The sequence below is a fragment of the Sparassis crispa genome (genome assembly GCF_003851025.1).
Source record: "Sparassis crispa DNA, contig_000002F, whole genome shotgun sequence".
In the NCBI taxonomy this organism is placed as follows: Eukaryota; Fungi; Basidiomycota; class Agaricomycetes; order Polyporales; family Sparassidaceae; genus Sparassis; species Sparassis crispa.
In genome coordinates, this window is record NW_020939749.1 from 3,815,331 (window position 1) to 3,841,520 (window position 26,190).

Sequence of the window (26,190 nt, forward strand, 5' to 3'; positions counted from 1 at the left end):
GAAATAATGCAGTACTTAGTTTTCCAAGTCAAGACTACAACTGCCTCCCGCAGTCACGCTCAAGGCCTTCGCCTCCTGGAGTTCTTACTAGGGCGTTCATGGATTCTTCTACCCTAGTCTCATCTACTGTGGCATCTCTCCCAAGCTCTGTCGCATCCCCCGATGACACAGTTCCCGCTCCGCGCCACGGCAACCCGGTAGCAGCCTTCATCATCGGACTCGCTATCATCATCTTAGCTTCCATTCTGAATGCTGCTGGTCTTAATCTCACGAAATTGGACCATGTGAGCTTGAGCACGTTTGTTGGTGATATTACGGCGTATATGATTGTGTTTTCAGGTCCGTACGAGTGCGATTCCGAAGTCAGCCCGACGGAGAGATTGGTTACGTCCATTATGGCTGCTTGGTATGATCTTGTATATGTGAGTGACTGAGAGTATGCGAAGCTACGCGCCTTATATATTTTCTGTGCAGCCTGTCACAACTCATTGGGAGTACACTGGCTCTTGAATACATGCGAGCCGGTTCGCTAACATCCCAGTCAGCCAGAGCTTGTCTGACCACCTTCTTTCGCAGAATACGTTGCACCGCTTGGGTCAACGTCTCTCATCTTCAATTTCCTATTCGCGAAGTTCCTCGTTAGCACTCCTGTTACGAAGCACGACATTTATGTTCGTACAGTCCGTCACACGACATTGCTGGAGGTAACTAAATTCGCACGTAACAGGGTACAATCGTCGTCATCATTGGTGTGATCGGAATCGTAGCCTTTGGTTCCATCAATAGCGGCCTCGGGACAGAGACCAACGCTGCGCATCTGACGTACCTCTGGACGCGCAGCAACTGGCTTGGTTTCTTCTTCGTCATGTCATTCACCCTCGTTTCCGTGTACATCTTCGTCGCGCAGCTCGACCAGGTCCTTCAGGCGCGCTCTGACCTCAGTGCTGAGCCGTTCGTTGGCATGAGCGCGAGAATGAATCGCGTTCCCGCGGTAGGCTTCCTAGGGAAAATTGGAGCAGTGTGGCGGATAGCGATCATGTGGTTGAGAGAGAAGCTAGAGTTGTGGATGGAGCCGCATGACGACAAGAGGATTGCATGGACATTAGGCATCGGGTGGGCATGTTGTGGTGGAGGGCTTGCTGGAGGTTGCTTGGTTTTCGCGAAGGCTTCGTGAGTCATTTTGCGTTCTCAAGTATCAACGATCAGTGTTGACTTGTGCGTCTAGCGTCAAACTGATTTCTGGCAGCCTGTCCCACGAGAACACCGGCAATCAGTTTGGACATGCATCGACTATTTTCACGTTCCTACTGCTCGCTGTCACTGCAGTGCTACAGATTATTTGCCTGAATCACGCCCTCAAAGTGTACGATTCCACGCTGGTTGTACCAGTCTTCTATGGTGTCTATACTGCTACAGGGTGAGCATCTTGTCACGTCATCATCAAGATGTCACTGACCTTATTAATCTCAGTTTCCTTGACTCCCTGGTCCGTGGAACCTTGTCCTCCCTTGCCAATTTATCACTAACTCTCCTTCTACAAACCAGATATTCAATGACGAGGTCGATGCATACCAATCTTGGACGCTGTTCTTCATCTTTGTCTCAATGATCATCCTAATATCCGGTGTGGTGCTTTTAACATTCACGAAGCCAGATCAAACGGGCCCCGGAGCACATAATAGTCACCATGTACCGCTGTCATCGCGGCCAAGAAGGAACAAGGGCGACCAAGCAGAAGGCGGCGAGGAGGAGGGACTGCGAGAAGAAGACGGAGAGCAGAACGAGGTGATATGGCAGCTCGGGGACGCTAGTGATGAGGAAGACGAAGGTGGTCGCCGCAGTCCGCTCGCCCGACGTGAGCGACCAGCAAGCGTAAGAGGGCGTGAGGAGCACCAGCCGATGATTAGAGACGAGCATAGCGGAGAGGGCGATGAGCGTCGCGAGTCAACATCCTCGGATGCGACGCTTGCGCGGCCAGAGAACTCCCCTGCATTTGTGGACGATGGGTTTGAGGATTGGGAACGTAGCAAGACACGGTAATAGTAATACCGGCTGGGGGCCACAGTCCGAATATTTATGGAAGTAGATGATCTTAGGTATTAGTGCTACAGCTACAGGTAGTATTTAGGGCCTGGTAATTTCATTAATGACTGTTACTGCTCGTGCGTAGACGTGCTGATTTACAAGGACTTGTTGGCCAGACCGTAGTGAATCGCGTTACACGACGCGTCGTGTCACAAGAACAGGTTATCTATCCACGTGCACCGCGACCTGTAATCAAGTTAGCCTACTACTGGCAATTGCCTACCGTAAGGTCCGTAACGTTGCTTGAGCAACTGTTTGTCGGAAGGCCCATTTTTACTACACAGTACGGCAGCACCCGAGTTGACACGCAGGTAATCAATTATAAATTTTGGAGTCCAACCCGGTACAAGTACTGATAGCTTGTCACTAGGCATGAGTCCGAAAAGGCTCCCTCCAGAGATGTGCGATCGAATCATCGACCACCTCCACCACGATGTTGCTACTCTCAGAGCGTGTGCTCTCGCATGTCGTTCATGGCTTCCCACCGCACGCTACCACCTGTTCTGCGAGACGCGAGTAGACGCGAGCAGGGCACGTTCCTTCGACGAGCTCATATCTGTCTCGCCCCACCTCGGGCATGCCATCGCATCGTTGGAACTGTGCAGCTCGGACCACAGATCAACTCGATGGTTACGCGAGCCGTCGTCGTTTCTGACGCATCTGCCTGCAGTATCTCAATTGATTTTGAGCAAGGTTATCGTTGTTCGGAGTTTCTACGTATCGCCGCAAACTCTCGGCTCCACGGTAACGCGACTGGACATGACCCAGTGTATCTTTGAAGACCATGCCCTATTCGTCGAGTTCTTGCACGCGTTCCCGCATCTAGGGGATCTCTGCCTGGAGGACCCCTACTTTAGAATGGTAGACGTACCTTTGGGCAAACATGAGCCCCTTGGCCTCCGTTCTCTAGAAATGCGTTCGCTAGGACTTAACATGATTCCGCCTTTCCTCACATGGCTTCTCACTAATTCATCGCTCGAATCACTTGCATTTTATATCGAAGAAGTAGAAGACGCGGTACTGTTGGAGACGATGCTACAAGTCCTTGGCCCTACGCTCAAACATCTCAGGATCTCCGTGGATTCGAACACGCATCTCGACCGTATGATTTTTAGCTTACATGCTTGTCCTCCGCACCTTTTTTGACGCGCTTTCCGCAGGCATCCTCGGTAGAACGGAGTTCACTTTGGAACCCTGCACCGCATTGAAGACCTGCGCTTTGTCTTTCCACCTCCGCGAGATGTGTGTTCCGGAGAACCAGTCGCTCCGTTGGATCCCTCCTCTTGTCGCCCAGCTCTCTTCTCCCGATCTCCAGACGATCAGTCTCTCCGTGTTCAATGACGATATGAGGGATCTCCGCGCGCTGGACTCAGAGTGCACAGTGCGGACGCTGACCTGTGCCCGCTTTGATGATTTGTGTATTTTAGACTGGGAAATGATAGAGAGGGCGGTATGTCAGAGACCTCTCGGCCTGCGGAAGTTAGAAATTTGTGGCACGGGAGATGACAGCAAGCTGCTGTCATACATTGACGATCGGTGTCCTGAGTTATCTGAGAGGAAGGTTGTTACGGTGAAGATCCACGAATTCCCCATGCAGGCATTCTCGTGGTGTGTATGCTTGTTGCCCTTCAGAGTTTTTGATATGAGCTGATGATAACTGTACTCAGACACCGCATTCATGCTCGTTGACCGGTTGTAAATTCAGGGGATACAATGTTGATGATATTTGCCCATTCTCGTCCCTAGTCTTTGCATCTGGCTACTGCGCACATTATTGAATGTCTGGTTGTTTGCGATCTGCGTTGTACAGGACTCGCGAGAGGCGAGCATGATGGAAGAGGCAATTCAGGAATCTCAGTCAACAAACAGCTATAGCGACTAAGGTTGGGTTCAGCCATAAACCTCCACTTAGAAGGATTCGTCTGTGATCATTTGCATACCATATTTCAGTGCAGAAGTTGTCGGAAACGAAATATTGCTTGGCAGTCGAGATCACTTCCAGATCCAGATCGAAAGGCGCGTAGCACGTGGCGGGCGCGAGCCTCATCGTGTATATTTGTTGTGACTTGTCACGGTGTGTACTCTCCTCCGGGTTGCCTCTGCATCCAGTCTACTCAGCTTTCCGACGATGTTGTTCCTCCCGACTTTTCTCCTTCTCTGGGGGGCGCGTGCGGGCAAGACGCAGCACAACCAGCCATGTTCTCTCGCGAACCAAACGCTGGAGGCGGGCACGTACCAATTCAGGTCCGACTGCGACTCGGTCACCTACTGCAACTCGTCCCAGATATGTGACCTGAAGGGCTGCAGGAAAGACATCTTTCCGTTCGGGTACACCACGAGCAGCGACATACCGCCGATGTGTAGTAAGGGGACGTTCTGCCCGGACGAACAGGATCAATGCTTGCCCGTTTTGGCCGTCGGCAGCCCGTGCCAGTTCAACAGAGACGGTAGCTATTCTCACCCTTGCGCAGCAACTCCTGCGCGCGGCTGTGCATCTCACGGTGTGTCACAGATGAGTGCGAGGGGCCGCCTGACTGGGAAGATCTCGCGGACACGACTGGTTTCGGTCTGAACGTCAACGGTTCGGTGTGTCTAAACAATGTGTGCCTGTGCGTATCTTTTCTCCCTTCACCCAGATTTGGTAGAAGTGGTCGCGACATAAGTGGTGCGATGAGTGTTTGCGAACCTGTATGCATCTTGTGAGATAGATGTACACATCCCTTCGTGCAATGCTATCAGGTTGTGAACCTATCATCCTGTTTTTTTCCACACTGATGCTGAAGTCTCCGAAACACATATTGATTTCGTTGTTTGGTTATTAGGTGGGCGAACGTAACCGAGGGGCAGTCCTGTGTAGTACAAAACACAGTCTTCGTCGCGTTCGCAAAGGACAGGCAGGTCGCGAACATCGTTTCTCGGTATGCGGTTGCTGATCCCACAACCCTTCCGAGCTGACAAGGTCTGAACAGAGGCAACTGCCGACCAGGGCTGTATTGCGACTCTCAGAGCCTGACATGCATGCAATCAAGAGCCCAAGGTGAAGCGTGTGATGCCGACAAGGAGTGAGCAGCCTCATGTATCGCACCAAGGTACAGGTGGGGCTTATGGGGTTTGTGTTTAGATGCTCCACATATATTTGCCTCGCGTCCGGTATCTGCGGTAACCGTGCAGACGCCGCGAAGGACGTGGGCAAGTGGGTGTACGCCGTCGTGGCCGTCTTCATCTTCATAGGTAAGTGGCTCATCGGAACGCTTGGACAGCACTATGGTTAATGAGCTATAGGTGTCATCGGGACACTGGTCGGTTTGTACTTTGTGCACAGGAAAGAGCGCGAAGCTGAGCGCAGCAAGCGTTTACAGTACTATCAGGAACAGGTATGCCATATATTCGTTTATAATTCCGCTTCACTGACTTCGGGCCGCAGAATGCGTACCGCCAAAACATCGTACAATTGCAGGAGAGCGCACGGAACTCGACAATGTATCTGGATAATGCAGCCATCCCCAAGGGAGACGAGGAATATCAATCCTCCGCACAGCAGGGGGCGAGCAAGAGCAGCGGGCTTCGTTACCACATCTCGGACGATGCGTCTGGCAGCAGCGAGAGCGTGATCATCCAACGCGTTCCGGACAGGAGTCTGCCCGGTATGCATTGAATATAGCTTGAAGTCATGCTCCTCCGGCCTCCCTCCAGCCCACCAGCTGCCGTTCGTTCCCTCTCGCCTAGGAATCATGATGGGACTTGTTATCTAGCTTCGAATAATTGGACTAACCCATATACACCTGCACCATACGCATCTACTCAGCAGTAGTATTCCCAGTTATTGTAATAATATTGATTCTTCACGCACCCACTACTGTACCAACGACGCAATTAGCCGCCGGATCCGATGTGTAGGACTCGTTGACAGCACACATTCCACATATGGTAATCACCTGCTCCTCGTTTGAGCACCGTGGGTTTGGGCTCCGTAGTAACTAACTTTCACTTTTCGGCTCGTCAATACATCGTCCTCCTTCGCCGCACACCATCACCGTGCGCTCGGGCCATGAGTAACCCTGAACCACTCCCGTCTCTACCACCCTCACCGGTCGAAGAGGATCTCAGCAGAGCCCGCCCGTGGGAGGACGAAGAAACATCCATGGTACACTCCAGCAGCAGTGACGCTGTGAGAAGGGGAAAGGAGAGGGAGGTCGAGGTCGAACCAGCACCAGAGACACTATACGCGAACGAGGGAGAGGATGCGTTTTCCGAAGGGGCATCTACCTCCGTGGACGAGTATCCACCAGTGAACGACGAAGAAGCAGAATCACGAAGAGTTGAAGAGGTGCGCCGTATTTGCTTGCGTCTGTCGGTATGCCGATGTTTTGCCTACGTTTAAAACAGAATCTACGACTGTGGGAAATGGCCGAACGTCAACGGCGGAAAGCTGCGCGCGAGAACACCAATGCGGCGTCATCAAGCGGTACCACGCTAGTAGGCGACATCACCCGGAAAGCAAGTCTGCTCTGGCCAAGCAGGAGAATGACACAAGCTTCCATGGCCCTCGGAGCGCACCGTGAGCTGCGAACGACGGACGACGGCGTCCCATTAGACGACATTGAAGCCAGCCCAAGCCCGGGAACGTCTACCCGCACGTCTTTTGAGCTTGTGGAAAATCCCTTCATAACCCCCGCCGCCTCTACCACCTCGCTCAACGAGCCCACACAATCCGCAATCATGACCGAATCTACGTCCGTTTCGCCCCTCCACGGCGAGCAAGGCGGTGTCTCGGCAACACCCGCCCCCGAACACCCAACGTTGCAAGCGTTGTCTTCCACGAGAAAGCCTCCGCCGCCGCAATCATTGAATCTACCCCGTCCGCGTACGCCACCACCGCCAAATTCACCACCTCACGCAAACCGGCCGCCCGAACCTACTCTTACGCCAACATTGACCCCACCCCCGACAGTGCAAGAAGATGAACCGCCAGTGCGGTGGTGGACGGAATGGCTTTGCGGGTGTAGCGAGGGCTCAGACCGAGGTGGTGAGCACCAGGTACGTCTTTGTCGACCTTTCTATGTAGCGAGTGATATGAGCTTTTCCCCCCAACTCCCCTAGGCTGGTCGCACAAATCCCTTCGAGTGATTCCGCATTCATGCATGCTATTGTCCGACCTTCTCTTACTTATGCTGTCGTCGCACGTACCATCGGACCTCTCATACTGTATCATTTGTTATTTGGAATCGTCCTGCATCTCGAGGACGCAACCCACTCATGTTGCTTCATCGCGCAATGAAGTATCGGACACAGCCGTTTGTGAAGGACACGCCCTGGGGAAAAGTTGTATGTCGTCACTGGTGATACCATTTCGTTTTTCAGACCATACCCATACTATCATTTAGACAATATCACCCGTGTTGGAGGATCCGATGCACCAAGGAAGAAAGACAAGCAAGACTAAGGAAGTGACGAAAATCAATTGTCACTTCCCGCAACCGGGACAGCAGTGGACAACATCATGGACGAACACATCACAATCTGCGCAGAAGTCGTTGTGACACTCTGGACAACGATATCGACCGAGAGGGCTCATGCCCTCCGTCACGCCACCACTGCCCGCCGTCTGGAACGTCAAACCGCAACCATGACACGTTGAAGTTATGTCCATCGAGTCTTCAAGTGACATGCTGTGCGGAAAAATCAACAGTGGTTCCAAGTATGTAAAAGCGGAGAGTACACATACATGGCTTGATAGGGCTTCACCGGAAAAAGATGATGGTAACTCCGTGCAAGATGCGGCGAGCTCACGATCATCAAACCACAGATGTCGCAGTCCGTCGGCACGTCGCACACTTTCGCCAGGCAGCGGGGACACAAGAAGCCCTCGCTCTTCAGCTGAGAGTGGCACACGCAGAGAGTCGGCGGTGAGGTATCGGGCAGACGCGTCGGAAAGCCCATCATCATGAGGTCCGCGGCAGGGTTAGAGGGTGTGCCGCTTGCAGTGCGCGTCATGGCACGTTGAGCCGGTGGAGGGATCAGTTCAAACAGCAGATCTTTGAAGTGACCTTCGTTGAGGGCAACACCAAACTGGCCTACCTTGACGATGAGGATGTGTCAGTTGGGAGAGAAGCTGCTACCCACCCCCAGTTTTCTCGCAGAGATCTCTGCAAATTTTCATTTCAGCGGCTAGCGCGACGATCGAGATGCGGATGCGATCCTTGACGCATTCGTCAAGTGTGTCGTGGATGTTTCCGGGGTCGCAGGTTGTCAGAGAACCAAAGATGACCAGTATCTCGCGGGAGGAGTGTGTTGGGAGATGGCTAGGCATGTTAGAGATAGGTCAGGAGGAGTAGGCGATACATACCTCATACTACTTCGTGCCATCTCGATTGCATTTTGCAGACTTGGCTCACCTGCGGGCTCCAATTTGTGTCTCTCGGAGATGGCCTTCAAGATTTCCTGCGGGTTGCCTTGCCAAGCAGAACGACGGTTTATCGCCTGTGTACTTGGGAGACGTGGAGGACGTACCAGACATCTCTTCAATTCGCTCACCAATCCCTCCTCTCATCCCCACAATACCGATCTGTCCCAAAGGATTCTGGTCGAACCACTCGTTGATGAAGTCACGCGTGTACTGCAGCATCAAGTCAAAGCGCGTCGGCCGCATGTCGCGATCCATCATAGCTGAGGAGAGGTCAAGCAGAAGAACAAGGTGACGGATAATAGAGCGTCGAATAGCGGCAGCCGGGGCCAGTAGTCTACTCGCTGTAAGGACGAAAGACCGTGAAATTAAGAAATATGCTTACCGTCTGCGTCTACCTCGCGCAATTAGATCTTCAACAGCGCCTTGAAGACTTCCCGCTTCGTCCTCCTGCACAGTATCCCAAGATCGAGTGTATGATGCCTCCCATGCATACGGTTGCTAGTTCAGGAATCATGTCTAGCGTTATGACAAACAGACAGACACCGTGGTGCTCACCTCCTTAGCCTTGCCCTTTCCTTTGTTCTTCTTCCGTCGATCGATAGCCTTTCCCTTCCCTTTCCCTTTCCCACGTGTCACCCCTTCAGCGTCGTCAAAAATGGATACATCGGAATCTGAGTCGCCGTCAATGTCTCCAATTCGCCGGGGCATCTCATCCACGGAATGGTCGAACCGCAATGTACGCTCTTGCCCGGTGAGCTAGCTCAAATGACCTGCAATGTATGCAACACGGACGTGTTCTGACAAGCTGAAACAGTGAGGGACGAGAGAAGGTCTGAATTCCTCGACGCCACCGTGAATACATCGCTTTCCATGTTTGTACATCACGTGCACTTCCCTGGCGAGCTGTTTACAATGTTTACAATACGATATCCGCCTTCGCCCCACGCAAGTGGGCTCAGGACATGTCACCTAGCGCGTTTATAATTCCGTTGCTTTTTGTCTCTCAATGCGCGGCATATATTTGGAGATGATGGGTCCAATATACGGCGGAGACATCTCCAGAATTTCATCGTAGGGTGTAATCGCATCTATGGCGCATCGCATCAATCTCAGCCTGGAGTTATTCGTCTCGACTCCCAACTCGACTGTCTAGGATATCTGCAAGCATTGAATTTGAAAGGAGATTGGCATTCTCGTCTTCCAACTTTTGTGTCCCCGACCGCGGAAGGTACGTTCTGCAGACAAGGAGGACTAGATGATAACGATCTTGTGAGTTACCAGTCGTGTTGGTGACTCCATTGAACCCACAGACTTTGCACCTCCATCATGATTCAAGCGCTTTGACCGCTACAGCGTTGCTGAGAGGGTATTTCATACACACAATTTGTACGGAACTCATGCCCAGTATGTGCTGTCTTTGCGGTCATTTGACTTCACACAAGTAACAGGTGCGTCCTTATATACATCACCGCATCGCGTCACGAAATGTAGAGTATTCTTATGGAGGTTCAATTGACGGGTTCGTTATATCAATATTGGAAATCGCGCGCACCGATTGAATGGTTGGTTTGCGGTTGCCGGGTCTGGAGCTAATACTTGTCTTTTGCTCTGCCATATCCACGGCAGCGCTCATTCCTCAGAATAAAGGTGCATAAATGTTGTCGAGGTATAAACTAACTCGTGTCTTGCGCCCGCTCGCCGTTCTTATGTGACACCGTCTGACAGCTGGTGACGCGCAATGACAGCCAGTCATATATAAAGTCCTCCTACTCGCCAGCACTGGTTCAACTTGAACCCCCACGTACTGCAGCTTATATCGAACATGCAACAGCAGAATACCGCGGTGCAGACTGCGATCCCCGCCCAGCCAGTCACCGTGGAGAGACCGCTCTACAACCCTGTCAACTCAGGCAAGCTCGTCAATCCCGGTAAGTTAGGATTCAACATCCTGAAAGTTGCATCTGAGAGATGTCGTCTCGCAGGAACCGGACGTGCAAATCTCGCCGCTACCGCTGACCAGCCGCGTGGAACCCAGTCGAACAAGTGGGCGTCAGATCACTCCAAGCAGACGGTCCTGCAGCAACATTGCGATTTCTTTGACCCTGACAATGACAGCATAGTCTGGCCGTTGGATACCTACCGCGGTTTCCACGATCTCGGCTTCAACATTCTACTGAGCGTCACCGCCATGTTCATCATTCATGCCAGCTTCTCGTACGCAACGGTCCCTGGATATCTGCCCGACCCGTTCTTCCGCTTGCATCTCAAGAATATCCACAAGGCGAAGCACGGCAGCGATTCCGGCATCTTTGACAATGAGGGTCGGTTTATCCCGCAGAAGTAAGCTATCACTATGCCATAGTTTGTCGGAATCGAAACTTATCTATCAGCGCAGGTTTGAAGACTTCTTTTCCAAGTACGCGGACGGCAAGGACGGTCTGACGATGGAAGACGTGTTGAAAGCTCTAAAGGGACAGCGTTTGCTCATGGACTTTACCGGTTGGATCGGCGCGTTCTTCGAATGTGAGTGGACTGTGTAAACCTGCGGGAGCTGTCGATTCAATCTCCACTCAGGGCTTTCCATCTACATCTTTCTATGGCCCGAAGATGGCATGATGAAGAAGGAAGACATCCGACGTGTGTTGGATGGCAGCATCTTCTCCGAAGCAGCTTCGAAGCGGGCCGGAAGGAAAAAGACGAAAGCGACTTGACTCCCGCATGTCAGCCTCGGACGACATGATTCTCGCATTTCGACTTTGACTTTGACTGTGCCACCTAGAATCGGCTTAATCCTGTACCTACGGCTCAGACTCCGTTGTGGGCTGGATTTGGACTTGACGACGTACTTTGACTTGGACGCGGACTTGGTTTCGGACTCAGAACTCGATCACGGAGGACTTGTCGTAGTAATTGCTCGAGTTGTACTTTAATTCAGTGTCCCGGTAGACTATCAGAAATGTATCGTACAATAAACATTTTAGAGCGTTTCCTCTGCGTGGATACAGTGAAGTCTTGTTTGATACACAGTAATATCATTACGCTGCAGTGGCCGATACTTCATTCTCTATCAAATCTTTCCACGTCTGTTCAGTCCATTCAACACACGATCTAAGTTTCGTCAGCGCATCTCCAACCACTCGGACGAGAACCTGGTCCTCGAAGCCCTTGGCTATTAAAGGAGACTCCTGGAAACTATTCTCGTCCTGAGTAGCCCCGGCATGATCGACACGAAAATCAATCCGTGGTCGGGTCCCTGCCTGCCCCCGTCCAGCTTGTAGGCGCTCTGGCAACGCCGCCGTCTTCTCACGTGAAGGCGGCGGGGCACATAGTCGGGCAGCAATCGCATGCAGCAGCCGCTTCTGCAAGAGGATGAAAACAGGATCGTGCGGCTGAAGCGTACGGTCGACTGCAGCACGCAAGCGCGCCTCCTCGTCCGCATCGACAGACTCCCCCTCGCTGAGGAGACGGCGGACGCGGACGGCCTCGTCGGCGAGGTTGACCAATTTGGTCGCGCCTGCGCCGGGCTCTTCGTCGACTTCGGCCTTCAGGAGCGCCCAGATGCGCGTGGTGAATTCAGTAGCGAGTGTGGTTTGTGAAGAGGGGAGACGGACGAGAGAGCGGAGCGAAGCGGCGATAATGAGGGCTTGGAGGACGTTCTGTATGTACAAGAGGGTCGGGCAGACAAAGAATAATGGTGGCGGAAGCACGTTTTCCCTCGGTGGTTCTTGCTCGGGAGGGGAAGACGACGGGAGAGGCACGGTCGGCATCGGACAGGAGACGGGCACAGTCGACCCCAGCGCGTGCACAAGCTGGGCAATCCAGGCAGCATGGGGAGCATGTTCTGCAACGGCCTCGAAGTCAGGTGGTAGGGGACGCACACACCACTGCTGCCAGAGCTCGTGCACGCGTGGCGGAGGCCACAGCTCGAGAACGAGCGCGCGCTCGCGTTCGTGGGCCTCGGCGGTGACGATGGCGCGTAGCTGTGCCTCGCCCATCGTGCCAAGCACAAATTGCGAGAGGTCCCCCTTCATGTCTTCCGCGAGCTTGAGCATCGCACGTACGGTATCTACAACGAGCTTTGCCATGCCTGCAGAGGCCATTATCGACGACACATCGTCGAGCCTCAGTATGAGGGAGTCGATGTGGGCGTCGCGGGCAGGGGCGCAGCGTTCGCGCAGGCAAGCGAGAGTCTCGCGAAGATGGGCGATGGCGGAGCGGAGAGGCGAAGACGTCGGTGACAAGGGAGATGACAGCATTATTAAAATCGGGTGTTCCGAAGGAAGCAGCGGCTTGAGCGCGTCGTACAGGTCCTCGTACAGTCTCTCCAGCCGAGGCACCTCAACGGACGGAACAGGACTCGCAAGAGCCTCAAGCGCCTGTCATGACGGCATGGAAATCCCTTAGTATTAAGGCATAAGACGGCAGGTGGCAGCGCAGCGCACCTCGTCCCAGAACGCCTTGTGCACCAGAGTTTCGACGCGTTCCTGCAAGCTGGGCAGTTGCCCTTGGGTTGCACTTTGCAACGGACGAGACATGACGGAAAGGAGTGATTTCCCTGGCGGGAGGACACTATCCGGATCGGTTGCGAGGAGATGGAGGAAGTAGACCTGATTTAGCGTGTCCACGAGCTCCATCGGGAGCACGGTTGTATTAATGGCGGATATGGGGAGAAGCGGTGTCGATATTGGCGGCGGCATGACTATGGAGATCCTCTCCGCAGCCCCAAGTTCTGACCTTGCTGCCTCCGTGAATGACGGAGGGGTGTGAAGGTCAGTAGCATCTGCGTCGGACGGTCTGTACTGTCGGCTATGCAGGTTCGTCCGCAGATCATCCAACAGCGATTCGCCCTCCCGAGGGTCCCATATCCCCTCCGAGGTCAATCTGTCAAAATAGTCCTTCAAAACATTCCAGTCATCAGGATTGAAGTCTGATTGTCCGGTGTGAGACTGCAATTGAGATAAACGAGACAAGAGCTCCTGCAGCTGCTTATTGTGCGGATGCTCCCGAGCCCTTCGCCGGAGCTTTGATAGAACGGCATCCATCGCCGTCATGAAATAGGTGGAATCAGTGATGAGGATTCAAACAGAATCAGACGTCGACGCCATCCTGATTGTGAGGGGTCGAAAGGTCTTTGAACGGTCGGGCGTCTACATTCTTAAATAATAGGCGCGCATTGGGCGAGCGCGCCTGGATGGGCTTCTTTTTGCTATCTTGCGCCACGTTTCCATAATATTATTATTTGTGTCTCCCAACTTCTACCCACTATCTGTCTCAAGCATGAAGGAGGAGGCTGCTGAAGACGACCTCAGAATCATCTCAGAGTATTTGCGTTCTAGAGAACGTCGTGGTTCACTAGTAATACCTCCTGAGATTGCCGCCATACTCGACAAAATCGATAGTATTGGGCTGCCCGCGATTTTCCTTAAACCTGAAGGCGAGCGCACGGGGTCTACCGTGAGTAGTACCATGGCTTCTCCACCGGTGCTAGAGAGCGCGTAACTGAATGCGGCACCATCGCAGGAGTGTGTGCCTCAAGTTCCAGCTACCGTCTCGCCAAAAGGTGTACACAATTCCACTACTGTGAGTATACCTCCCTCATTGGTAGCAGCTTGCTAAAGAGGCTGTCCAGCAGGAGGTCCAAGACACTGCCTATCTCGCACCGTCCCTTCCTCTCGAGTCTGACCAGGTTCAGGAGCGTGCTGGGGGACAATCGGTCCGTCATGGAACTGGGGACGCTCTAGCATCACACACAAATGAATATGCCGGTTAATTCGCGATGGATGCCAATGACTACCTCTATTGCAGACAGTCACCGCCAGTACTTACCCACATATCTGGCAGTGTGATTCTGCCGTGCAGCGATACTTTGGGATCTGCCGCTTTATTCAAGTTGTCGCGAGAGACGGTCGGGAATCGAGTGGGTACTCTAAACTACTCACATCTAGCCCATCCGTTATTTCCAGAGTGAATATTGCAAGCGCCTCCTGAGCCACGTCCTTCCACTTGCCCGAACTCTTCCTCCGCCGCATCCAGTTCGGATCGTGGTCTCAATCCTGTCGCCAACACCAGACGCTCCTGGTCAGCCTGAGCTGATAGGGCATTGATATCTCGAACGAGCAAGGCCGATGAGCAACGATGCGAGCATATGTCTGAACCCCTCCCTCACGCGAAGAGCGACTCTGAGGTCTATTCACCTTCTTGTTTAATGCAGCTTGACCAAATCGCGCAGAGTTCGTCACTCGTGCCTCGGCATGAACGTCTGCATAGAGTACCCGTGGATCTGCTCATGGTACATATCACACTGCCGGCCGCGGATTTCCCTCTTGCTGAAATTTGGGGGCAAATAGCGACGCATTAATTTACCGGCGCTCCAGATGAAAACACACCAAAATTTCTCCCAGATTTTAGCAAAGGGAAAATTCGGTGCTCTCAGCGGTGTATGTACTTCTGGGGGTTTTGCCCGAAGCGGTGCCAAAATTGCATGTAGAAGCTGACACCGGCCTCTTGCGCGTTCGCACATCTTCCGTTATTCGTCCGTTTTGTCGTGCTGAACTCCTCTTCCGCGGCAATGAATACGCCCGTGGGTAGGTCACTGCTAGCCATAATTAGAGTTGGAGAACTGGCCTGACCGCAAAATATTGGCTACGGCAATGAATACTAATTATCGCCCAAAGTAGGAAGGAGGTTTGCCCGTTTCTGTATTCTCTCTTCAAGCTTCATGTGTCAATCTGTGCTACGTCATCGACATAACCACACGACGTCATTCACAAGGGCGATGGATATATACCCCGGACGTACTATCGCAGACCCGGCTCCCAACTCTCTTTCTTCCCCTCATCATGTCGCCTTCACTCGAATTCAAAGGCTATGCTCTGACAGGTCAACAGTAGTCTCGTTCGTCTTCCCCGTATACTGACATATCTATACTACAATTGACTAGATCCCTCCTTGTGGAGCGATCTTAAAGTGACCGCGTTCAAGCCCAAGACTTTCCAGCCGGAGGACGTCGAGATTGCCATTACACATTGCGGTGTCTGCGGCTCTGATGTCCATACGCTCACACAAGGTTGGGGAGAGAGCAATCTGCCTCTCGTCGTTGGCCACGAGATCATCGGAAAGGTCACTCGCGTCGGCGACAAGGTCACGGAGTTCAAACCGGGCGACCGAGTGGGTGTCGGCGCACAAATCGGCAGCTGCCTCCAGTGCAAGCAGTGCAAGTCTGACTACGAGAACTATTGTCCGGACAGCATCGACACCTACGTGCGTGTTGAGTGACTATATGCGCTCTGTTTTTACATATTTCCTTCCTGCACACAGAATGGCGAATATCCTGACGGCGTCATCACCCATGGTGGATATTCCACTGCTATCCGGGCTCATGAGCGTTTCGTCTTTCCTATTCCAGATGGTATCGAGTCCCGTCACGCCGCAACCATGCTCTGCGCAGGTCTCACCGTCTACTCTCCCTTGAAAACGTATGGCGCAGGACCGGGGAAGAAGATCGGCGTTGTCGGCATTGGAGGACTCGGACATTACGCCGTTTTGTGGGCGAAGGCGATGGGCGCGGAAGTTTACGCCTTCACCCATGACAAGACCAAGATAGAAGATATCAAGAAGATGGGAGCTGACCACATCATTAACACCGAAGAGACGGTTAGTGTTCGATTCTTTTTCTGCCTCACCACTGTCTGACCGGTCTTTGCTATCGTATCGCTGACAGGACTTCCACAAACCCTTGGCGTTGACTCTCGACCTCATTATCTCCACGCGTGATGTGTATTCACCTGACACTCCGCTGAGCGCATACCTCTCTATGCTTTTCGTCCATGGCAAATTTATCACGGTCGGAATTCCGGACGCCAGCGACCCTTTGCCTCAGCTTCATCCCTTTGATTTCGGGAATGGTTGTCTCCTGGGTGGTAGTCATGTTGGGAGCAAAAAGGAGTGCTTGGAGATGCTGGAGCTCGCGCGGTCGAAGAATGTGCGCCCCTGGATCGAGGAGATGCCGATGCGGGACGTTAAGAAAGCGCTTGAAGGAGTGAAGCATAACAAGGTGCGCTATCGGTACGTATTGACTCAGGATATCAACTAGACAAGGTTTTCTCGCGCCGCAACTGCCTGTTCCTTTCCAAGTTTGTTTTGAAAGTGTGTATCCATTATCAATACCCGTCAGCATTAAACTGTCTGTATGCTTGTTGTAACAATATTAATAACGCGCGCTGTTGCTCTCTGAGCACGGTATTTCAAAACACGAGCTTGAACGCGTGACAGAAGGTCATGTGAATGTGACAGTACCATCTCAGCCGTCGGAGTCTCAGTCCTCGTCCTCATTCTCGGGGCTATGTTCCTGGACAACTGCAAGGCCTCTATGTGTTGCTATTGCACATGCTGTAGGTGAATGACTCGGTTACTACGCTCGCAATGAAATCTTCAAATTTTCAGTCGGTGACAACTTCATGTGAACGGGTCAGTAATAACGTACGCATACCGACACCATTTCTACGAACGGCTAGCTTGGAAGCTTTGAATGTAACCTTCCAGTTTTCGCCAACGTTTTGGTCGCGACGACGGCAGCCCAAAGTGGATGGAGCGCTCATTGATTGCCTATTTCTGTCGCTCGTCTCGCTTCCTTCACATTTCCTTCACCTGTCAATATGTACGACGTCATCGGTAGGACCGGACGACGTCATTCCACAATGGCGAAGGATATATAAACCCTGCGCGCTGACATAGACCAGACTTCCAACTCTCTTTCTTCCCACCATCGTGTCATCTCAAGTCGAATCCAAAGGTTATGCTCTGACAGGCCAGTGGCCCTTTCGTTCATCTTCAATCGCATATACTGACATATCTATTCTATATTCAACTAGATCCCTTCTTCTGGAGTGATCTCAAGGTGACTATCCTCAAGCCCAAGACTTTCCAGCCGGAGGACGTCGAGATTGCCATCACCCATTGCGGTGTCTGCGGCTCTGATATCCATACGCTCACCCAAGGTTGGGGAGAGAGCAATCTGCCTCTCGTCGTTGGCCACGAGATCGTCGGAAAGGTCACTCGCGTCGGCGATAAGGTCACGGAGTTCAAACCGGGCGACCGAGTTGGCGTCGGCGCACAGGTCGGCAGCTGCCTCCAGTGCAAGCGGTGCAAGTCCGACTACGAAAATTATTGTCCGGATAGTATCAGTACCTACGTGCGTATTCGGTGACTATATGCGCCGTATTTATCACATTTCCTGCCGCATATATAGAATAGCGAATATCCGGATCGCGTAATCACCCACGGGGGATATTCCACTGCCATTCGAGCACACGAGCGTTTCGTCTTTCCCATTCCAGATGGAATCGAGTCGCGTCACGCTGCGTCAATGCTCTGTGCCGGTCTGACGGTCTATTCTCCTCTGAGAACCTACGGTGCAGGGCCGGGAAAGAAGATCGGCGTTGTTGGTATTGGAGGGCTTGGACATTACGCAATTTTGTGGGCCAAAGCAATGGGTGCCGAGGTCTATGCCTTCACGCACGACAAGAGCAAGATGGAGGATATCAAGAAGATGGGCGCTGATCACATAGTCAATACCGAGGAAAAGGTGCGAACTTGGGTATCTAGTCTCTTCCTAGACATTCTGACAGGCACAAACGTTCATCAGGACTACCATATATAGCCCTTGGCGGATACTCTTGACCTCATCGTCTCTACTCGCGACGTCTTCCAACCAGACAGTCCGTTGGACGCGTACCTCTCTATGCTGTTTGTCCACGGAAAGTTCATCACCGTGGGCATCCCAGACGCCAACAATCCGTTGCCTCCAATACATCCCTTCCAACTCGCCTCCAACGGCTGCCTCCTCGGCGGCAGCAAGGTAGGAAGTAAGAAGGAGTGCTTGGAAATGTTGGAGTTGGCGAGGGCAAAGAAAGTGAAACCGTGGATTGAGGAGCTGCCCATGAAGGACGTCAAAAAGGCCCTTGAAGGAGTGAAGCACAACAAGGTGCGCTATCGTTACGTGTTGACTCAGGATATCAATTAGGTCGAGATTGATTCGTAGTATTTGCCATTCCCTTCGAGTCGTTGTCAAAGCTATGTATTCGTACCGATTTTCCCGCCATCAATCATCTGTATTCTTCTTGCTCCGAGAACCACTATAGCTATCATTGTATCGTACAAACGATCCCATCGTTAAATAAAAGCATGTCTGTCTCCATCACGTTTCGCCGACCCATACATCAGCAAGGTGCAGATCCCTGATCATAGCGTCTGAGAAGCCCTAACAAACTCAAAAATAATTTTATTACGCTCCGACCGCACAACATTTCTCACTGCAGATTACCTCAGATTGAATTCTGTAGAAAACCTAGGAAGTCGATATCTATACAAACGTTTTGGCAATTGGTCGATTGCAGAAAAGCTGATTTGAAATAGGGACCAAGAATGCTATCGACGTTGCTAGAGGAATACGCTGCAGAGCCAGTAATGAGCGCTATTGTTGCTTCACTTGTAGCTGTTAGATCATCTGAGACTCTGCTGGAAGGGGGGCAACTCGGCAGCTGCCTGCAGTTCCGAAGTGCATTTCTAAGATGAGAATTATTATGCGAGCACGCTGCTACACCTCCACTGCGTTACACTACACGTCTCTGCCATGCAGCATGCGCTTGCAAGCGAGTAGACTGCACGACGATGGCAAACATGACAGGGAGAAGGCTACTCGCCGCGATTCGCAGGCATCAACGCTTCATATGCTTTATTCCGAAGAGGGTCCTGTTCATCTGGCATGGCAAATTGACCCACGGCTTTGGTCTCGGTCCCGCCGGAGACGTAGGGTATTGGATAAGGAGCGAAATACCGTGAACAGGACTCACGGGACCGTGGAGAGTAGACATGACTTACTCAGTCCTTGCAACAGTGCTATCGGCACCACCGTCTCAACTCGCGATGCGTTCCGGACTAACATGCCGCCCGCTCTTGGTCGCAGCCGGAAGCCGTTGGTCCCCGGTGAACGAGTCCTTGATTTTCTGTCAGCGATGTCAGGAGACAGACGAGGTACCTGGTGTGCTTGAAGTTGCGAGAGAGACGAATGCATGTCTCATAGTATAAGATCTCCCGATGAGGAACGTGAAGGCGGTATCGGGCAGCTTGAAAGAGATTAGGGCTAAGCGCTAAGCCTTAGCATGCATCAATGCAGATGTCAGATGCGGATGTTCTCGTACAGACGTGATGCATGCTCAATTGACTGGAAGTCTTACTGTATGCATTAACCGAATCCGTATCGCCCCTTCCTTCGTATATTTGCACCTATCCGGAAAGCTACCCGACAACATGGATAGTCGAGGCTGTTCAAGGTGATATCAGGAGCCTCCGAAGTATGTCTCACGAGCTCCTCGACGAGGAGAGAATACGCGATGGATGCACGACCCGATGCCGCACTTGGTGTGCAAAAAGCCCCGGAGAATATCTAATCCAAGATGTGAATAGCTGACCGGAGACAAGCCAGAGAGCGGTCCGAGCATGCAGATTCCCCTATGGACAATACAACTCACCGAGGTGAGCGAGGTTGGGACAAGCTGAAGAGGAATCGAGAGCGATCACGACGTCTGCATTCTAACATTGACAGGCCGAGGATCACCGTCCTAAGTCTCAGGACCCAGATTTTTCCCATAGCAGACAGAAAACACTAGTGGCCAATCCGACTTCGGAGTTTCTCCATTTGCGTGAGCCAGGTGCAATGGATGAAGGAGATTGCGCCTTCCCTGCAGAACGTCTCCGAGAGTGACATAGCTTATAGGACGCGTAGATGATCAGACTGAACTGCACGAGGTGCACAGATCTGTATTGGAAACGCGTTTCAATATGCTGGTGAATTTACCGCCATTGTACAGAAGGATCTGCTCAAGAATTTTCGAACTTGAATGGTACAGTTGTGAGCCACGTACGGGGCTGATCGGCCCGGTGAGATTAGTGCCAGCAGGCCGACGCTTCGCTGGCAACCGTTCTCTCGCTCAAAAACAGCTCATATGCCTTCTTTGAACCATTTAAGCCTATGCCGCCACAAGCATGGACTTATATGCCAGCACACCTTTGTAAAGTTATTTTCACTTCAAGGTTTGTTTTGCATCCTTCTGACCAAGAATAATTAGAATGATTGCACTTTTCTGGTAACTCAGGATGTTATCAGCTACTGTACTTTGAGCGCCAGAGATGTCTACAATAAGCCTGGAAGATTGCTCAGTATATCTTAGCTTCAGCTCGTGAAGTGACACAGCTAAGCGGCGAAACACTCTCGGTCTTCATTCCAAAGTTCGGGGAAATATTCTCACCGTGCTGAAAATTTGAAATTTCAAAGACGGCGGTCAGTCGTATCCTCTACTGAAGCCTTCTTGTCTACCATTTGGTCATAACGATGGTTAGGAGCCGCGGATACCTCGGGCACCGCCAATATCCAGAGGTGCCTTCGACAAAACGGAAAACCACAGTGCGTCGCCACATCCACTGATTGCTTGGCTCTCGTTAGCCCTCGGAAGCCCGACTTTTACACTGCATTCCAAGTACACGTTGAGATCGCTCTTTTTGCCCGTGAAAGGTGATCGGCCCTTGGAAGGTTTCGCAGGGACGCGCTGGTGCGCATCTCCAGGACATTGACACACCGAGTTGCAAGGCACAAGCTCAGCGATTATGTCAGCGTCTGCAGTATGGGATATGCCCATCTCGGATTTTACTCCTCGAGTACTACTTCCGGAGACCCCGGAATTCCGCTGTGTGGACTGATGAGAGATATTGACGTTCTTTCTTTAGAATGAAGCAGATCATGGCTTACATCATGCAGGTATCGGGCAAGAAAGAAGCTTCTTACCTCCGAAACGCCCTATCCGGCAAGTTGCGGAGGTTCCGCAGGACGCTTGGAATAGTCACTTCTCTGAAAAGCGTGCTGGTCTCGTAAACGGCGTTTCTAGCACTTCTTCTACGGCGGCCGCAGTTCGAGTCTCCAAAACATTTGTCGGAAGCTCCTGAACCGCCGCTGCGATGATATCATTTCGAAAAGACGGTGGCAGATTTCACGGAAGCAGCTTAAGCGGTGCCGAAGACCGTATTCAGGAAAGCTCGAAGAGGGTACGCTAGTGTACGCTGCCGTGCCGACTATTGGGCGAAGCAGCAGTGAGAGATTCCCAGTTAGTTATTACTGACACAATCACGTCAAAATTCGTTTTACTTGCTTGACTTTCTAGTTTCCAGGTAGGATTTGTTTCCAGATGAGCTCTCAGAGCTCAGGAGGTTCGCGGGAGCATGTCGATCGATCTTCATAATGATGCATGCAATGGTTGATGGTGCAATCTCATAATGATCTCGCGCCCTACTTGGATCGTCTCAGCTATGAATCTCGTTGTCTAACTCACTTCATTCTGTTCTTTGAACTTTACAGATTCCATGCTGGGCGAGGGCTCTCGCCTCCACAGGGCTCTCGCCTCCACAGGGCTCTCGTTGGTGCTGATGCAATTTCTCGGCCATGTGTGTTATCCGGACAGCTACGGAACGGAAGCGACTACTCGGCAAAACGGGATGTCGACGACGGCGCGCTCCCGGGATCCAGCATTAGCGATCATGCCGCGATTAGGTGGAACAGTGGTATTCTAGGCCGCTCTAATCGACATATTTCTCGTACACGTTGAGTGCTACGCTACACTTATTCTTGCCTAGCCTGAACTCATGCCATCATCTAGTTAGCTATCAATGTACGCGTTTTCCACTTATCCACTCCTGGATTGTTGTGGGGCTATGATAGTCCACGTTTTCGCCACCCCCCTACCAGCTGATTGTGCATTCACGGCACGATGCATTCAAAATCGAGTGCTCCCATTGCCTAGGTGCACTGTGATTGCCGCGTGCTGCGACCGTGCTCAGAGAATTGACCTGGGCAAGGCCACCATCGCGCTCATCCATCAGAATTCAGAGTAATGCGACCACGTTTCGAGCTTAAACGGCCGGCTTCAGTCCGGACGTAGAACGCTGTCTCAGAGATCCCTCCCAAGAACCGTGGCTTCGATAGTTGTTGTGCATTGCAAAGTACTCATTCTACGTTTGATAGCGATTGTTGACTGGTGCGTATGTTTATGCCGTGCCGCTGACATTCACTATGTGCCTCGGCGGCCTCTCTAAGCGTCATCCATTGACGTACATATAGATCAAATGTGCATGCAGATTTTCTCGAAGCTTCAACCTGGGCTGGATTTTGACGGTCTTCGGGTATAAGGAAACTAGAATTATCGTCTTCTGACGAGTAATATTTTGGTGCATGGCACCCGCGTGCGTGGCGAACGTGTTGCCTTCATTCAGATTCATGGTAACAATGCCGTATCTGAGACCGATCGGAACTTTCCACGTCGCGGCAAAATTAACACGCGCCTACTAACCACAACATCAATTTTCTCGCGAGACAAGGGAACGGACGGAAATGTCTAATCTCCCTGTACCCTCCAGTTCTGGACCGGCACGCAGTGCGAACACGATGGCCGGCAGAAGTTTTGCTCTAGCAGCCTTTCTCAATTAGAATGATATGGCGTCTTTAGTGCCTGATGGGTCACCCTTCCATCAATTCTGGATTCGACTCAGACACAGTTGCATCACCTGTGTATGCATGGTCATATCTTCAGTCTCGCTTCGTATTTGCCGCCTTGTCCCAACTGCAATTCTGGGACCCATTTAACATTCCGGGCATGGTGACAAATTACGTGACTGCCGCCGACCTTTCGCCCCAACGCTCACGAGGGAAGTATAAGAATGCATCATGAAGGTAAGCCATCCACCCACTCACAAACCCTCTGTACATAACTGATTTTGTCAGTGCCGGTGTAACGCTTCATGTCTGCGACGACCTCTCCACGACGAACCGTCCCCTTGGTGGGCACCCCTCCGTTCACTACTGCTGTATACTCTCTGGACACTCGAGATCGTTCACGTCTGTCCTACGAGAAGGCGAGAAGCGTTGGTCTCGCGTACGGTATGTCCCCTTCCTCCGTTGAATTATGATCTGTAATCACAATCTGTTTCTTTCCCAGACTTGTCTTTCCATGACATCAGCTCGCTTTCACAGAAATTCTGGGACCTTCACTTTGATCCCGTTGTCTTGTTAGACGGTTCTGCATTCACTTTATTGACCATCCACTACAATCTATGCGCTGGTACGATAGCTTCCTACGCGTCGCGTAGACCTGAGCTGCACCTGCTTGTGGAAGATTTGCTGCGTTTCAGAAAACTGTACGTCTCGTGTTACAACTATGATCTCGTGCTCCATTTAAGGCATTATTTCACGTCATAGCGGGCAATATATGCTCACAGAAGTAGGTCATGGCCTCGACGCTCATAACCTGGAAACCACTGCGACTCTCCTTCCTTCCGGGGAATTCCTCCTGAACTCGCCGACACCGCAATCAGCGAAGTAAGATCATACATACCTTGTTATCCAGCTTCATGCTCACAGTCTGGTACAGGTTCATGCCTCCCACCGTTCCTGCTGGAACGCCCTGCATCGCAGTTGTATTCGCTCGTCTCCTTGTCAACAAGGAAGACTTTGGAATTCATCCTTTCGTCGTGCCACTGAATGACGGCTTCCAAATGTGCACTGGTGTCCAAGCAAGGTATGTGAAAATTGGCTCAGTAGTGGATTACAGCTCAGTGAGGTCCAGGCAGCTACCCGCGCGAGAAGGCCCCAACCCGGTTAACCATGCGATAACAACCTTCCGCAATGTCCGGCTACCTCGAACGTCGCTTCTGGGAGCACTGGAGAAGCCACGTTCCTTTCATAATCATGTGCTGCAGATTACTTCGCGGGTCAACGTCGGTACTATGGCACTAAGTTGTCTGGGCATCCCCTTCATGCAATGCTACGCTACCATCGGGACAATGTACAGTTTGCGGCGAACAACTGGCCCTCCAGATCACCCACAGCCTATCCTGCAGTTCAGGACGCAACAACTGCCGCTCTTGACCGTTGCCGCTCAGGTTTCCGTGCTGTCGGCATTTCAACGTTGGGCGACGAACGCCTTCTGTACGATGAAGGACATCCGTATTCGCCGCGGTATCGCCGCTATCGCCAAAGCTATTGCTGTTCAGCATTCGCAGGAGGCATGCTTGGCCGTCTCAGAACGTTGCGGTGCACAAGGATTGTTCGCACACAATCAGATGACTAGACTGCATGTGAGGTTTTTTTGGCGTCGGTCGTTGATGCTGTCCTGACTATTCATCTCCTTAGGCGGAAATGCGTGGACTTGCGATAGCTGAAGGAGATATCCTTGGTCTGTCCATTCGTGAGTGTTCCCACCGTAGTTCGCGACTTAGTGTTCACGTTCTACTGACCATAGGGTTGGCGACCGAGCTACTTTTGGGCCGATATGTAATGCCGGCTCCCGAGGACCCGACGAGTTTGCTCGCTCTCCATGAGGCAGGCATCTTCGAAGAAGCTCGTGATATCATTACGTCTGTTCCTCACCACCGCAGCGTGGAAGTGAACAGGCTGATCCTCCCACGCTGCCAAGCCCTGGTGGAGGCAATTGGACACAGGATGGCATACGACGCGGCGGTCGCTGCCGGTGTCAAGCCCTGCCTGATCGACCTCTATGTTGCCAACGTCGTGAAGCTGGACCCTGCGTGGTATTCCGAAAATACACGTCTGGGCCGGCGCGCGCAGGCGGAGATGGAGACGAAGGCCTTAGACGAGACGCTCCCCCTCCTTGGCTCTCTCGTACGTGAGATGGATGTTGGTCCCTATATTAGCGCCCCGATCGTATCCGACGAGCGCTGGTCGGATTTCGTGGCGTCGCTGGAGGTCTTCGAGGGTACGGCCAAAGTGGGTCTTCCCACCGACGACACACCAGCATTCGAGATGGTGAGAGCTCAGTTGTGATAAGTATAGCAGGATGTCTTCTCTTAACGACCCTTATGCAAGTACACTGAACTTGTACCGCTGTTATTGTCCTACGTGTTGTGATACTATGCTTCCTCGCGGTCGGCTATATTGTACTTCTAGTAATTGTACATACTGTACTCATTAGTGTTGTACTCCTGTTCTTATAGCAGAGAGTCCAAAATGATTACGGACGACTTACGAGACACGGCTGGTCGTCGACGTGGGAAGGGCGGATTCGATACGCTCCGACAACGTCTTTTCGAATCCATCGTCCGTATTGCGAAAGAGTCAAACTTCGCCGAAAGGCTCGTATCGATAGTCTCACAGCAGCCCCGCCGCACACGTAAGTTGACGCTCTAGATCTCGACGACATGACATCGCCCACCGAGCGCCCACCGAGTACTCAAGTTGTCGAACAGACCAGTGTCCGCCGACCGCACAAACTGTCGAATAGACTGTGTGCCGTGATGCAACCACTCTGACATACGCCAGCTATCTCCGGCGACGAGGGTCACGCAGTCTTCCACGTCGCAAGAACGTCAACAGCCGTCCCAAAAGTTCTGATCAATCTCAGGTCATGGCATGCAAGGGGCACCCACACTGAAGATAATCTTTTGCCGTCAACCCTTAAGAGAGTAAGTCTAGATCTTGCGGCGATAGATAAATCACAGGGACCCGCACCCATGGTCCAAGACTTGGGTCGAAGTGCTCACCAGAAGACCTAGATCCCCAGTGCGACTACCCCCACCCTATACTGACTCATCGATTTGCTCCCTGGTGACACACAATCTCTAACCACAGCCCCGCGGCCCAC

General features: G+C 52.1%; 11 protein-coding genes across 11 annotated transcripts; 9 read left to right on the forward strand and 2 right to left on the reverse strand.

Annotated features, from left to right (window-relative positions):
• Positions 1–98: 98 nt before the first annotated feature.
• SCP_0313020 (hypothetical protein) lies at positions 99–2,040 on the forward strand (the record flags this gene model as incomplete). Its single annotated transcript, XM_027756685.1, has 8 exons — positions 99–284; positions 340–422; positions 475–524; positions 577–671; positions 728–1,170; positions 1,226–1,417; positions 1,471–1,486; positions 1,546–2,040. The coding sequence occupies 8 exons, from the start codon at positions 99–101 to the stop codon at positions 2,038–2,040; spliced, it is 1,560 nt and encodes a 519-aa protein (XP_027612486.1).
• Positions 2,041–4,213: 2,173 nt separating this feature from the next.
• SCP_0313030 (hypothetical protein) lies at positions 4,214–5,740 on the forward strand (the record flags this gene model as incomplete). Its single annotated transcript, XM_027756686.1, has 7 exons — positions 4,214–4,532; positions 4,598–4,694; positions 4,908–5,003; positions 5,055–5,147; positions 5,207–5,316; positions 5,368–5,459; positions 5,510–5,740. 7 exons carry the CDS (start codon positions 4,214–4,216, stop codon positions 5,738–5,740), a joined length of 1,038 nt encoding a protein of 345 aa, XP_027612487.1.
• A 393-nt stretch (positions 5,741–6,133) lies between these two features.
• Positions 6,134–7,212, forward strand: SCP_0313040 (predicted protein; the record flags this gene model as incomplete). The annotated part of the gene is made up of 3 exons (XM_027756687.1): positions 6,134–6,412; positions 6,472–7,122; positions 7,186–7,212. 3 exons carry the CDS (start codon positions 6,134–6,136, stop codon positions 7,210–7,212), a joined length of 957 nt encoding a protein of 318 aa, XP_027612488.1.
• Positions 7,213–7,549: 337 nt separating this feature from the next.
• On the reverse strand, positions 7,550–9,199 carry SCP_0313050 (TFIIH basal transcription factor complex p47 subunit; the record flags this gene model as incomplete). Its single annotated transcript, XM_027756688.1, has 7 exons — positions 7,550–7,754; positions 7,811–8,159; positions 8,209–8,387; positions 8,432–8,537; positions 8,596–8,825; positions 8,874–8,989; positions 9,047–9,199. 7 exons carry the CDS (start codon positions 9,197–9,199, stop codon positions 7,550–7,552), a joined length of 1,338 nt encoding a protein of 445 aa, XP_027612489.1.
• A 1,114-nt stretch (positions 9,200–10,313) lies between these two features.
• SCP_0313060 (hypothetical protein) lies at positions 10,314–11,202 on the forward strand (the record flags this gene model as incomplete). Its single annotated transcript, XM_027756689.1, has 4 exons — positions 10,314–10,419; positions 10,474–10,831; positions 10,887–11,014; positions 11,066–11,202. The coding sequence occupies 4 exons, from the start codon at positions 10,314–10,316 to the stop codon at positions 11,200–11,202; spliced, it is 729 nt and encodes a 242-aa protein (XP_027612490.1).
• A 324-nt stretch (positions 11,203–11,526) lies between these two features.
• On the reverse strand, positions 11,527–13,542 carry SCP_0313070 (hypothetical protein; the record flags this gene model as incomplete). The annotated part of the gene is made up of 2 exons (XM_027756690.1): positions 11,527–12,867; positions 12,934–13,542. The coding sequence occupies 2 exons, from the start codon at positions 13,540–13,542 to the stop codon at positions 11,527–11,529; spliced, it is 1,950 nt and encodes a 649-aa protein (XP_027612491.1).
• A 226-nt stretch (positions 13,543–13,768) lies between these two features.
• On the forward strand, positions 13,769–14,261 carry SCP_0313080 (hypothetical protein; the record flags this gene model as incomplete). Its single annotated transcript, XM_027756691.1, has 3 exons — positions 13,769–13,945; positions 14,012–14,071; positions 14,121–14,261. 3 exons carry the CDS (start codon positions 13,769–13,771, stop codon positions 14,259–14,261), a joined length of 378 nt encoding a protein of 125 aa, XP_027612492.1.
• Positions 14,262–15,330: 1,069 nt separating this feature from the next.
• On the forward strand, positions 15,331–16,583 carry SCP_0313090 (NADP-dependent alcohol dehydrogenase 6; the record flags this gene model as incomplete). Its single annotated transcript, XM_027756692.1, has 4 exons — positions 15,331–15,370; positions 15,432–15,751; positions 15,809–16,144; positions 16,212–16,583. 4 exons carry the CDS (start codon positions 15,331–15,333, stop codon positions 16,581–16,583), a joined length of 1,068 nt encoding a protein of 355 aa, XP_027612493.1.
• A 562-nt stretch (positions 16,584–17,145) lies between these two features.
• On the forward strand, positions 17,146–18,149 carry SCP_0313100 (NADP-dependent alcohol dehydrogenase 6; the record flags this gene model as incomplete). Its single annotated transcript, XM_027756693.1, has 5 exons — positions 17,146–17,161; positions 17,271–17,297; positions 17,362–17,681; positions 17,739–18,074; positions 18,135–18,149. 5 exons carry the CDS (start codon positions 17,146–17,148, stop codon positions 18,147–18,149), a joined length of 714 nt encoding a protein of 237 aa, XP_027612494.1.
• Positions 18,150–18,230: 81 nt separating this feature from the next.
• Positions 18,231–18,512, forward strand: SCP_0313110 (hypothetical protein; the record flags this gene model as incomplete). Its single annotated transcript, XM_027756694.1, has 1 exon — positions 18,231–18,512. The coding sequence occupies one exon, from the start codon at positions 18,231–18,233 to the stop codon at positions 18,510–18,512; it is 282 nt and encodes a 93-aa protein (XP_027612495.1).
• Positions 18,513–23,332: 4,820 nt separating this feature from the next.
• On the forward strand, positions 23,333–25,373 carry SCP_0313120 (acyl-CoA dehydrogenase NM domain-like protein; the record flags this gene model as incomplete). Its single annotated transcript, XM_027756695.1, has 7 exons — positions 23,333–23,471; positions 23,530–23,728; positions 23,790–23,909; positions 23,962–24,108; positions 24,157–24,667; positions 24,723–24,777; positions 24,832–25,373. The coding sequence occupies 7 exons, from the start codon at positions 23,333–23,335 to the stop codon at positions 25,371–25,373; spliced, it is 1,713 nt and encodes a 570-aa protein (XP_027612496.1).
• Positions 25,374–26,190: the final 817 nt, after the last annotated feature.